This window comes from Anabrus simplex, chromosome 1, assembly GCF_040414725.1.
Source record: "Anabrus simplex isolate iqAnaSimp1 chromosome 1, ASM4041472v1, whole genome shotgun sequence".
Classification (NCBI taxonomy): domain Eukaryota; kingdom Metazoa; phylum Arthropoda; class Insecta; order Orthoptera; family Tettigoniidae; genus Anabrus; species Anabrus simplex.
In genome coordinates, this window is record NC_090265.1 from 1,148,290,760 (window position 1) to 1,148,304,824 (window position 14,065).

General features: G+C 40.6%; 1 protein-coding gene across 1 annotated transcript in view; it reads left to right on the forward strand.

Annotated features, from left to right (window-relative positions):
- The window catches only part of LOC136858112 (cyclin-dependent kinases regulatory subunit), a 76,819-nt gene that overhangs the window by 5,621 nt on the left and 57,133 nt on the right, over positions 1 to 14,065 (forward strand). The window contains exon 2 of the mRNA XM_067137416.2: positions 10,521 to 10,648. Coding sequence (XP_066993517.1) covers positions 10,521 to 10,648 — 128 coding nt within the window. The remainder of the gene's footprint in view (positions 1 to 10,520; positions 10,649 to 14,065) is intronic.

Sequence of the window (14,065 nt, forward strand, 5' to 3'; positions counted from 1 at the left end):
TGTCGGATATTGTTAGGATTTGCGAATTTGTTTTCACTTGTGATTCGCATGTGATTTTTGTAGTACGGTATTACATTTTACGAGGGCTGTGTGCCGCAGTTATATTGCATCAGCTATTATTGAAGCAGTAGAGTGCTGGCAGCATAGATAAGGCAGTGCTCACAGCTTTTACGGACTGTCAATTTAGAAGAAAGCTGTGCGGAATTTAGGACTAGTTAAAAGATTTTTACAATATCCTTATTTTTCTTCTTTTTTTCAGCTAACAATATCTTCATCAAAGCCAAGGAAAACTCTGTTTAATAAAAGGTGGCTGCTTGATGGTACTTTCAGAACATGGTTGAAACCCATGCCTCAAGACAAATTTTCAGCATATTGCATAATATTGTAATCTGCGTAATATGTAAAACATCATTTACTGCTAGCAACATGAGGAAGCAGGCATTGAAAAGTCACATGGGAGGAAAGATCATGCCAGTTGTGTCAAGTTCAGCCAGTTCTCGTCATCCCTTTCGAGTTATTTTAAAAAGGAACATTTGAATAGTGAAGTAACAAGAGACTTAAACTCAGTAGAAAATACCTGGCCATGAACAAGTTGCCCTCTGCCTGCCACAGCTACCACAACGAACTTTATCACATGTGACTCCACTTCTTCTTCCATTAAAGAAGGTTCACCAGAGACGAGATGTCTACAGAATTATCTTTCAAGAGAGCAAGTAACGAAAGCTGAGATTATATGGTGCATGCATACTCTCATGCAACACCATTCTTTACGTGCCAGTGAAGCTAGTGTACATTTGTTTCCAGTAATGTTTCCAGACTCTGAAACAACTTCGAAAGTTCAACTGCACATAACAAAAGTTGCGTATAGAATCATTCGTGGTTTAGCTCTCTATTTCCATAAACAAGTTCTTGAGTAAGTGCACACATTTCACCGTTGGATTTGACGAGTCACTGAATAAAGTTTCTCAGATGGACCAAATGGATCTTGTTTTGATTCCATGTTTCTTGGTCACTCTACCTCCTCAAATTTGTTAAATGGTTTTTTTGCAAGCACAGCAAGGACTCTATCTAAAAAAGACGTATAAATCTCAATGGATGGTCCAAATGTTAATAAAAAGTTCCTTCAGAAGTTTGGTAATTTATTAAAGATGATCTAGATGCTCCTATTTTGTTGAACATTGTATCTTGTGGCTTCCATACTGTGCACAATTCATATAAAATGGCAGTAAAAGAAATCCTAAAAGTTTCAGACAGATCTTCCATTTGCATCACTCCTTTATGAATCTTTTATTGATGATAAGTCATGACAAGGTTTGTTAAGTCTGAGTTGCTGCAGTCTTCAGAAAATGTCCTAAAACGAATTTAGACAGTAAAGAAAATCTTCTGCCTGCATCTAAAATTGACATAGGTTCTGCTGCTAAAGCAGCACTTCATGGCACTCCTGGATTAAATGATAGAGATATGTTAGTGTTTCGCACAGATTGTCTAAGAGGAATGGTAGCTTTATGCCAGAAGTTACTGGAAAGGTCACCGCTGGCATATCATAGTCATCATCGTCTGCAGTTTCCATCTGTTGGCTGGGTCTGCTCACCGCTGGCATATAAACTGACTAAATTAATTTCTTGTTTCGATCGAAGTGTAGCCAAGTAGCCTGTAAGCAGCAGGCTGCTAAGGATAGCTTTAAATGCCTTTGTTGAAAACAAATGGATCTCGGGTGATGAAGCCGATCATGTACAAAGAGGGTTCACTTCTGTTTGTGAGAATAATACTTCGAAAGAAGAAGTGAATTCTTTGACTTCTAAAGACGAGAGGTTAGATCACTTTTGGCTTCGCACTGTTTTTCCAACAGTAAATTTGAAAACAGTAAAGTGAGCTTCATTAATCAAAATGATACTAATATTGTTTCATGGAAATGCTTCACTTGAACGTGGTTTTCCTTTTAATAAAGAAATTATAGTCGAGAACATGCTACAAGTATCCCTTGTAGCACAAAGAATAATATATGATGCTATCCCAAACCCTGGTGGAATTGAAAAGGTCTCCATTAATAAGAACATGCTCCATGCTGCAAGGAGTGCTCATGCTTTGTATGTTCAAAATCTAAAGGAGAAACGTGAAGCATTGGAAGTAGAAGATTCTTTGAAAAAAAAAGAGAGAAAGGCCGCTTTGTTGCTGAAAGAATTAGAAGAAAAGTAGCGGAGGGTGATGGCAGAAGCTCGACAGTCGTTGGTGGCTATGAAGAAATTTCTTCGCTGAAGCAGTAATGGTAGTACATTTTAAAAAAACAGAAAAACCTGAAAGTGAATTTAATTAGACTAAATTAAACTTCCAAGTTTTGAAATTTAATATGCACATTAATTGCTTTTTAAAAAATGTATTTTAATATTACTATTACTTCGTTTATAATTTTGTTTTTTGTCATTTTGTGTCAGGGAAAAAACTGGTTTTTATGTCTGGAAAACAGGGAAATGTCAGGGAGTTTTAAAATCTGGATTTGGTGGACACCCTGGTTTAGCTCCCATCAGAGAAATGTAGGCTATATATATATAAAAAAGTACCGAGCTTGATAGCTGCAGTCGCTTAAGTGTGGTCAGTATCCAGTATTCGGGACATAGTGAGTTCAAACCCCACTGTGAGAAGTCTTGAGGATGGTTTTCCGTGCTTTCCCATTTTCACACCAGGCAAATGCTGGGGCTGTACCTTAATTAAGGGCACGGGTGCTTCCTTCCCACTCCTGGGCTTTTCCTGCCCCTTCGTCGCCAGAAGACCTATCTGTGTCGATGCGACATAAAGCAACTTGTAAAAAAATCTTTTAATGTTACCAGTCTATCCGTACAAACAGCCATGACCTTTTTCCGTGATAAAGTAACTCCAGTCTTGACATACGGCTTAGAACTGATCTGGGAAATGCTATATCTGACTGACCTACCTGCCTTAAGGTGCATTTTCCAAGGTGCGATTGTAGCCGCAACGGCAATTGTAGCCTCACGGCGACAGCAGTCTTCCATCTCCGCGCATGCGCAGTTTGAATTTGGTCTGCGACTCGCTGCGGTTGCGGCTTGAGCCACCACACTGGTGCAGTGAGCAGTGCTAGCGGCCGCAGTCTCTGCGACGGAAGTGACAATTGCGCAACACCTCTTCCGCAAGCACTCTCCTCTGTCAATCAAGGGCTGATAAAAGCCGAGCTGTGCTCAGATGTAAACAGTCTTCATATCTTGTCAAGATTACTGGGTCATAATTTATAGGAATTAATATACAGTGTAATATGTACTTCTAAATAAAATGCAAATCCCACACTGCATTCTCATTTTTATGTGTTTTTATTGATTCCCTCATTCCCTACATTACACCGATGGATTGGCATGCAAATAATTGACATATTGGCGCAATTAATGTTGTGTCACTCAATTAAGTTGCGGGTTTGTTAAACTTGAAGTTTACCGGGCCAGTTGACTGTGCTGTTAGGGGCGCGCACCTGTGAGCTTGCATCCGGGAGATAGTGGGACCGAATCCCACTATCGGCAGTCCTGAAGATGGTTTTCCGTGATTTTCCATTTTTACACCAGGCAAATGCTGGGGCTGTACCTTAATGAAGCCACGGCCACTTCCTTCTACCTCCTAGGCCTTTCCTATGCTATCGTCGCCATAAGACCTATGTGTGTCGGTGCGACATAAAGCCACTAGCAAAAAAATCTTGAAGTCTATTACGACCACAGATTTACTGATCATTATGTCTTACTGTAAAAACACTTATTCAGCTGAGCTAAACACTGTTAAAATAAGATTAAAATATCCGTACCTGAGAGTGTGTGCAAGTTTCTCAGCTGGGCCGATAGGCTTCTTGTACCGATTGCACGGGGTTTTTAAAATTTCACTTTTTAAAAGTTACAGAATATAACTAAGCACTCAGTCTGAAATACTTCCTGAACTTTGTCACATCACTTAACAGATGCCTGTTAATTAAATTGTTATAGCGTCCTTCCTCATAGTGGATTCAAATATACTGTTGACTTTCCTTCTTTTCAGGCCGAGATACCACATTGACAGTTCTTCTCCTCCTTCTTCTTCTTCTTCCATTAAAATGTCAAGTAAATCCCTGCCACTAACGAAATCGCCCGTGCTCTGGTCCATTTCTGACGGACTGGACTGCGGGACTAGCGGCTGGAGTCATGTCTAAGAAAACACCCCACGTGCCCGTCGCTTGCGGCTGCTGTCGCCAACGTATATGGCGACCCCAGTCGTTGCGGCACTGGCCGCCGTGGCGGCTACAGTCACACCTTGGAAAACGCACCTTTAGAAGGACGTAAAAGCCTGTTACGTAAAATGAACACTGGGAGTAACCTTAACAGTCCCATTGCGACTTGTGTACAAACTACTGACGGTACCAATCTACATTGAGGACCTACTGATCAAACTGCCATTACTATCTACCATACAGGCGATGAAGCTACTGAAGATAAAGCAACAGAAATGGGAAGAAATACTACAAGACTTTATGCCGCGGACGAAATGCTGGACAATTGAAAATCAACCCCTTGCGCTCTGTCCTAACGATACTTGCAGTTCGCGGTTATCTTCTTTAGATATACCATAGGCCTAATGAAAAATAACATGAACCAAACTGAGTGGATGTGTTTACTGTGCAAAGTGATGATTGTTTTAATGGATGGAACAATATTATCAGCTCTTCATAATATCAAGTTTTACAAATCTGAAAGAGATCATGAGTTGACTAGGGAAGGGAAAATTTGGATTTTAACTTGGTAAATAATAATATATATTGCAGCTGATTGCCATATACAAAGAATAAACAAAATCATTCAATGCAGAACATGTAGTTCCGTTTCTATGAGTTTCGACTTTCGATTTAACCGGAAGTCAAACATTGGTGCCGAATTGTTACGAGTACAAACAGCTGATTAACGACACACAACACGAACGGAAATGCCAGTTCAGCTTAAGCCACAGTCGAGCGCGGACGTATAGTGTGGTGGGTCCCGGGAGTGGGAGTAGGGAGAGAGAGTTCTGAGTGCTGGAAGGTTGTGTGGAGTTGCATTGACAATGATTGGTGTGGAACAATATAGAGCTACTATAGGAAGATGGCAGGGGAGAAAGAAGAAAGAAGTGAAATCAGGTGGGTATAAAATGGAAATGGAGATTAAAGGAGAATTATTGCTTTCAGCAGCGGTGGTTATGATGTTGCTGTGGATTGGGGGGGTCGAACTGAACCCAGGTCCGACATCTAGTAGAAACGAGGAATGGGTAGACTTTGAAGAATTCAGAAGCCTAGTAAAAGAAGTGGTTGAAGAAGCCTGCCCCTTTGGGCAACTGAAAAATATGATTCAAGAACAAACTAGGGAGTTTGAGAAAATGAAGGTATGGTTACGGGAAAGGACTGATGATATAACATCTCAGGTGAGGAGTAATGCCGAAGAAGTGGCAACATTGAGAGAAAAAATAGAACGATTAGAAGAGGAGACGCAGAAGTGGAGGCTAACACTTTAAATCGAAGGAAGAAGTGCCTATTTATATATGGTGTGCCGGAGGAGCGGAGAAAAGACAGAGTGTTTACAACCTAGAAAGTAGTGGACTTAATACAGGGGAAATTGAAAGTTAATTTTAGTGAAGTGGACATAGACGATGTGCAGAGAGTGGGAAGAATTAGGGGCAACAGGTCGATCAAAGTTCAACTATTTTCTACGCTGATGGCTGATGCTGTGATAGACGATGCTGGTAATATGCAGAGGGAAAAAATATGGATTAAGAGAGACGTGGGAAGGGAGGCGATTAGGAATGAAAAAATACTTAGAAAGCACAGGATTCTAGCTATAAATCGGGGGCTGAGAGCAACTATCAAAGGACAAGAACTGGTGGTGTCAGGCAGCAACTGGAAGAGAATCTGGACTGTGAATAGCTTGATGGACTTAGAAAGGAAGATAAAACAAGACGAAGAAAAAGAGAGAAGTGCTGCGATCAGTGGGGAAGAGAGGCAAAATACCAAAAGTAACAGTGTACTGTGTGAACAGAGGCAGGGAGAGGTACCAAGTGAAAATGTGACCAGAAACAGTGAAGAGGAAAGGCAGGAAAGTGAAGGCAGTGTAGTAAGGGAAGCACAGGGGAAAAAGGCAAGGTCAGAGACAACTTGGGGGAGTCTTGACCTGAGTAGGAGCAGAAGCTTAAGGGAGCTGAAGTTGGTGGCAAAGGAAGTCAACAGAGTGAAGATAGTGATGAAATGGCGGCCAAGAGAGATGGTAGAGAAGCAGGAAGGAATAAAAAATTGACAAACATGTGAGGTACAGGTGGAAATGAAGGGGGTGTTATTACGCGAAGTAAAAAACATTAGAGTTTTGAATAGTGATGTCAGAAGCTGAAATTGGTTGTATAATGTGTAGTTTGTGGAGGGCTATTTATTGATGAAATATGTGAGTGTTGAGAGTGAGTAGAGTTGGGATTGTGGAGGTTGAAATGTGGTGACGGAGAAGTGATGTTGTAATTGGATGTATAATGAGGAGTGTGGAGAGGGAGCAGAGTCATGATTGTGGAGGTCGAAATGTGATGATGGAGAAGTGATGGTATAAGAGAGCTTGGTATGAGTGAGTGAAGATGGGAGTGTGAGAGTGATGAGTTAATGATGTGTGGGTGTTGAATTACGAGTAAATTGTTAGTAAGGAATGAAGTCATAAGTGGATGTTGGTAGAGTGATGGTAGATGTGTTGGTATGGAATTTAAGAGCAAGAGGTTGTATATGTATTGTTGTTGTAGGATTTATTGATGTGTAGGTATTGGAAATAGGGCTAAGATGTTAATTTGTGGCGAAATTGTGGAGATGGAGTGGTGTGTGATGTATTTATTGTTATGATGTGGAGATCGAGAATAGATGGTAGAGGTATATCTTTTAACTATATGGTATTTTAGAGAAGTAGTACATAGGTGTCTATATGTATTTGTGAGAGTTGGGAAATTGTGGTTTTGTGGACGAGATGGCAAATTTAATGTTGAGTATGGATTGGTATTTGAATTAGATCAAGCATGGTTAAGCAAGGATGAAGTTGCAACAGGAGAGGAAAAATGTAAACAAAGACACGGCGGGTGAGGTATGGTTGTCTGGGCTCAGCACTCTGGAGTAGTTCAAGCAGAAGAACAATGGCGGTGATGGAATGTGCCGTGTCGACAAAGACAGTTGGGTAGAAGGTGTAGTCTTGCTCCGGGATGGCATATGTGGTATTCTATGTTTATTTTTAAGTATGCGCTGGCCTTTCTTTTTGTCTTTTTTTCCTTCTTTCTAATGATGGTGTAGATGGCAAGGAAAGAGGGACAAGGGTGAGGAGGACTCACCCGTAAGAAGTCGGGGTGGGGAAGGGCCCAAGACAAATATACTTAGGCGGGACATGACATGAAAACACTGAGGACGACTACTGGGTGACCCTATCAGAGGGAGTCACATATCCAGAGTATCCGACGGACTTCATGGCATGTCCAAGGGGTACGTTTAGAAATGGAATGGTGAGAGGGAAAACATTGTCATCTGGTTAGATCTTGGGGCCGTCAGGAGGTCTCCACGGGCAGGGCCGGTCGGGTCATCATCGGGAGGGCGGCCTTCTTCTCACCAGGGGTGATGACTCGGCCGGACAGTAGGTTTTTATGTGGTGTTCTTTTCTTTTTGTCTATGCCTATAATCTGTGGTGTTCTTTTCGTTCTTTGTATGTATATTAACTATGTCTGTTTGTTTTAAAGTTAGTAGAAGTTTGTGTGTGTGGCTAAAGTTGAACGCTGTTATTTTTCTCATTCAATGGATCAATTTGGTATTTGTTTACTGTGATCTAGAGAAAAATAATAATAAAGAACGGAAATGTGCACCATATACTCGAATATGAGTCCAGAATCAATTATTCTTTGTAACAACATGCATAACTCACATAAGATTAACAAAAACACATAACATATTTAGGATAATGCTATAAGATAAAAATAGATCAATGTTCGAACAGATAAAACTCAAGAAAATGAAATGAAATTTCTACTCATCATTTAGAATTGATTCAGTTTCTCCTAAGGAAGAAAAAATCCTACAAGGGGAATACATCACTCATTTCTGAGTGACTGTCGGCATTGTCATCGTCTGTTGAGGTTTCACTCTTGCTTGACCGTTATGAGATAATAACGTCAACATAATCGCCTGTGATAAACTCCTTCTCCCAAGCTTCACTTATCTCGGATTGTGTCTCACAACCTCGCTCCAGTCTTCCTCACTTACACGGCCTGTGGCTTCCCAATCGTCATGCGACCTCTTCAAGTCAGTGTAATGTAAAATAGGAGAAAAATTCTTTTAGGCTCTGATTTTCTCATATATTTAATTCATCACTAGAGATGTTATCTTAAATTGAATAATCATGTGACATAGTTACTGCCCTGCTTATCATCATCATCATCATCATCATCATCATCAGGTGTTCTACTTATTGGCAGGTTTCTGACAACATAGCTGTCTCCATTTTCTCCTGTCCCAGACCAACTGTTTGGTAGTACTGTTTCTGCATACTATCTTTCTGTTGTATACTGCTCAATTTCTTTTTCACTGTCACTTTTGCCAATTGGTCCCTCATAATTTATTCTTCTGTTTTTGACTTAATTTATAAGTTAACGGGTGTGCATTAACCAGAATATAATATGCTTTCCCCTTATGTGTGAAACAAGAACTTTTAATGTCAAAAAATGCTTTCACAGCCGCAGATCTTAAAATCACAGCAATAGAACCAGCTTTTGGGTGGTTAGGCCGTGTGCATTATGCAGAGTTTCGTCCAGACGTGCCATTTGGACTCATCAGCTGGAATGGCACGCCCCTCCAGGACTCTGCTTAGCAGGCAGACCAAACTGTGTGGCCCCGCCGAGTTAGCAAATCAAGTTTGCTAACCTGCTAAAGGAGAAATCATTTCTCCGTTCAAAAAATGCTCCCCCATTGGAGATACAATGTCAAAAAATGCTTTCACAGCCGCAGATCTTAAAATCACAGCAATAGAACCAGCTTTTGGGTGGTTAGGCCGTGTGCATTATGCAGAGTTTCGTCCAGACGTGCCATTTGGACTCATCAGCTGGAATGGCACGCCCCTCCAGGACTCTGCTTAGCAGGCAGACCAAACTGTGTGGCCCCGCCGAGTTAGCAAATCAAGTTTGCTAACCTGCTAAAGGAGAAATCATTTCTCCGTTCAAAAAATGCTCCCCCATTGGAGATACAATGTCAAAAAATGCTTTCACAGCCGCAGATCTTAAAATCACAGCAATAGAACCAGCTTTTGGGTGGTTAGGCCGTGTGCATTATGCAGAGTTTCGTCCAGACGTGCCATTTGGACTCATCAGCTGGAATGGCACGCCCCTCCAGGACTCTGCTTAGCAGGCAGACCAAACTGTGTGGCCCCGCCGAGTTAGCAAATCAAGTTTGCTAACCTGCTAAAGGAGAAATCATTTCTCCGTTCAAAAAATGCTCCCCCATTGGAGATACAATGTCAAAAAATGCTTTCACAGCCGCAGATCTTAAAATCACAGCAATAGAACCAGCTTTTGGGTGGTTAGGCCGTGTGCATTATGCAGAGTTTCGTCCAGACGTGCCATTTGGACTCATCAGCTGGAATGGCACGCCCCTCCAGGACTCTGCTTAGCAGGCAGACCAAACTGTGTGGCCCCGCCGAGTTAGCAAATCAAGTTTGCTAACCTGCTAAAGGAGAAATCATTTCTCCGTTCAAAAAATGCTCCCCCATTGGAGAGGCCACACAGTTTGGTCTGCCTGCTAAGCAGAGTCCTGGAGGGGCGTGCCATTCCAGCTGATGAGTCCAAATGGCACGTCTGGACGAAACTCTGCATAATGCACACGGCCTAACCACCCAAAAGCTGGTTCTATTGCTGTGATTTTAAGATCTGCGGCTGTGAAAGCATTTTTTGACATTGTATCTCCAATGGGGGAGCATTTTTTGAACGGAGAAATGATTTCTCCTTTAGCAGGTTAGCAAACTTGATTTGCTAACTCGGCGGGGCCACACAGTTTGGTCTGCCTGCTAAGCAGAGTCCTGGAGGGGCGTGCCATTCCAGCTGATGAGTCCAAATGGCACGTCTGGACGAAACTCTGCATAATGCACACGGCCTAACCACCCAAAAGCTGGTTCTATTGCTGTGATTTTAAGATCTGCGGCTGTGAAAGCATTTTTTGACATTGTATCTCCAATGGGGGAGCATTTTTTGAACGGAGAAATGATTTCTCCTTTAGCAGGTTAGCAAACTTGATTTGCTAACTCGGCGGGGCCACACAGTTTGGTCTGCCTGCTAAGCAGAGTCCTGGAGGGGCGTGCCATTCCAGCTGATGAGTCCAAATGGCACGTCTGGACGAAACTCTGCATAATGCACACGGCCTAACCACCCAAAAGCTGGTTCTAAGAACTTTTAAGTTTATACTATTTCATTTTTCTGTGTAATGTTGTTTATTTTTCACTGATTGACGTATTGCATTATATTGTGTTTTTTGTGTTAAACAGGCATGTGATTTTGCCCCCTGATGTGGCCCGGAATGTTCCTAAGTCACATCTCATGACTGAAACAGAGTGGCGTAATCTTGGGGTTCAGCAGAGCCCGGGCTGGGTACATTACATGATGCACACCCCGGGTAAGTTACAAATCATCTGTGCTTTGTTATTGGAAACTACATGAGTAAAAATTATTTCAGAATAAACAAGGAATGCTAAATCAATGGGATGGGTCTTTCCTCCACTACTGTAGGGTGTGCATTGTGTGAACACATTCACTCATTATCTGGCACTGGTGTGTAAATGGCCATGTGGTTAGAGGCGCGCAGCTGTGAGCTTGCATCCGGGAGATAGTGGGTTCGAACCCCACTGTCGGCAGCCCTGAAGATGGTTTTCCATGGTTTCCCATTTTCACACCAGGCAAATGCTGGGGCTGTACCTTAATTAAGGCCACGGCCGATTCCTTCCCATTCTTAGGCCTTCCTTGTCCCATCTAAGACCTATCTGTGTCGGTGCAACGTAAAGCAAATAGTGAAAGGTGTATAAATGTGCCCACAACTAACCCATCTGCATCCTGGCTTTCACAAGCTTTTGCGCTTTGACACATGCTCCCTTTTTGTGCATACTAGGGAGTTCTCGATCAAATCTCTTTTTTTTGTAAGGTTCTAAATTTCTGACCTTCCTACCATGCAACGTTTATGACCATTGAACAAGGGAAATAACCATTCAGATATTTCACATGCAGTTCAGCTACCAGGGTTTCATGTAGCAAGTGTCAATGCATATCAGCTTGGGAGTGTGATAAATAAAATTTGCAACAGGTGACGAAATGATTTCACAATTACATGAGCTTGACAGTGATAGTAATGTGATAAAAAATTATTATTGTGAAAGTCCACGTGGTCGGGGCCTCATACATTAGTTGCATGTCGTGTGTTATTATTTTCATGATGATCCATATTGACAAGCAGTTACAATATAAAGTTAAGCAACAGTCCACCTATTCAGTAAATGTGTATTGAATGGGTGGACTTTAGCTTAACTTGATATTGCATCAGTTGCATGGACAGTCTGCAACATTTTACCAACAGTAGGTCAATTTCACATAATTCCTTGACAAAAATAGGTAAAACTAACCCAGTCTCTTTCCTCAACATTTTTCTGGACGGGGATTTACTGAATTCAGTCATAATTGAAATGAATTGGTATGTATAAACGTTGATCAGTACACATGATTAGTCTCCTAACTTGTGATATCGTAACTACTAGGATGTTACTTTGACATGTCTGGGAATTCTGTTTGTGAGAAGTAGACAAACATCCCACTATTGAAGGATATTGGTCCACTAGACCCTCATTTATGTCCCAGAGTACAGACAAAACTGTCTTTACATTGTTGTCAATAGGTGTCAAAAGACCTTTATTTTAAGAATAACCAAGACAACCAGCTGTCAACATAGATTGTACAGCAATAGACCAATTAAGTCCCATTCACAGTGCAAACATAACCGTCAACTTAAACGATGTAGCATAACTATAAAATTTGCAGTATTCACAATGGAGAAACATAAGAACTAAGACTACATAGCAACCAATCAAAACACTGCCATGTTATTTATCATGGAAGTCGGGTTTTAGGCTATCTCGCAGTTTTATATTTTAATACCTTAATGGAATCAAACAACATGGTAGCGGATTTCATATTACTTCAAACATCTGAAAAGGCGAAGTAATCAATGATGCAGAAAGTAGGTTCATCCCTTGAATCAAATAAGGTTATCTCGGGGCGATTTCGGTAATCTACTGCAAGAAATGACCCTTGTCAGTTTGTTTTGTACATGCGGATGAAACCTGAATTTTTGACACTATCTTACTATTTGTGTCCCCTTTTCTAATAAAAAGAAGTGTAAGGTCTCCTTTGCCGACATCTATGCGCCTAGCTATCACACTCCGATTAGATGATATCGTTTTCATAAACTAGTAATCTGTCATAATTTTCAGTAATATAAGTTACAGGGACACTGTTTTATCTATGACGAGGATTGTCACTCGCCCAGTCAACAGTGCTGCAAGATTTTCTCTCGCCATTTACGGTCAGATTTCATTGTTACAGCCTATTTATTTCCATGTATTCTTTTTTGGTACAGGATCTTTGTATTTCTTTTTCCTTTCATCGTACATACAAACAAGGATTGTGTTGAAAGAGAATTGTACAAAATGCAATGTTTACGTCTGCTCTGATTGGCTGGTTCATAAACTTAACATAAAATGAACCGCAAGAGCTTGGAGTTTGCAATCCCTTAATTTTACATACTCACAGTTAAGTTTACGTTGGCGCACTGTGAATGGTTCTGTCAGATAACATGGCCAAAATATTCTAAGTTAATGATAATTTTAAGGTTACGTTACGTTTGCATTGTGAATGGGGCTTTATAGATTCACAGGTGCCTACGCACCTGAAAAAAAGAAATTTATAACTGTTAGGTTCTTTAGTCTACTGAAACTAATTTTGAAGAAAAAAATGTATAAACTATCTGAAAAATAAACCATATGGTAAGAGAATTACACCCACAGACTGGCAATGCTTTAATGTAAAATAGCCAGAATATGAATACTGGATGCAAAATAATGAACAACACATCAATATAATTAATAATAATAATAATAATAATAATAATAATAATAATAATAAATTATTATTATTATAAACGTGTGTGTCAGTTAGCTTTATATCTAATACATGAATGCTTAAACTTAAAAACATACTGGTATCTACAGTATTTCATATAAGACTCTTTAGCAGGTATGTTCTGTTTCATGTCTGCTCTTAAACCATGTATTCTCTCTAAAATCCATCTTAAAAGGGAATGTTCAGGTACAGGAGATCTTGCACATTTTACATACTTACAGTAGGCCTATGTGGAGTTGACTTCTTGAATATAAATGCGAGCTTACTGCATTAGCTTTACTACAACTTGATTCAGTCTCACTATATTATCATCCTGAGAGAACACGCAACCTAAATACTTAAAATTATCTACCTGTTCCAGCATTGTATCACCAATCTGACATTCAGTTCTGTTGTATTTCTTACCTACTGACATCAATGTAGTCTTCAAGAGGCTAATTTTCATACCATACTCATTGCACCTATTTTCAAGTACCATCTGACTGAATACCTGCCTGCCACTTTATACCTTTCAGTAGATGATCCATGTAAACTACGAACAGGATGGGTGAAAGATTACAGCCTTGTCTAACCCCTGTAAGTACCCTGAACCAAGAACTCATGTTACCATCAATTATCACTACAACCCAATTGTCAACATAACTGCCTTTGATTCATTTTAATAATTTACCCTTAATTCCATAGTACCCCAGTATGGCGAACATCTTTTCCTTCGGTACCCTGTCATATGCTTTCTCTGTCTATTCCTCTCGTACTAGTTTTCAATTACCTGATGCATACTGAGAATCTGATCCTGACAGCCCCTCTGTGGTCTAAAACCACACTGGTTTTTCATCCAGCTTCCTCTTAACCACTGATGTCCAACTCG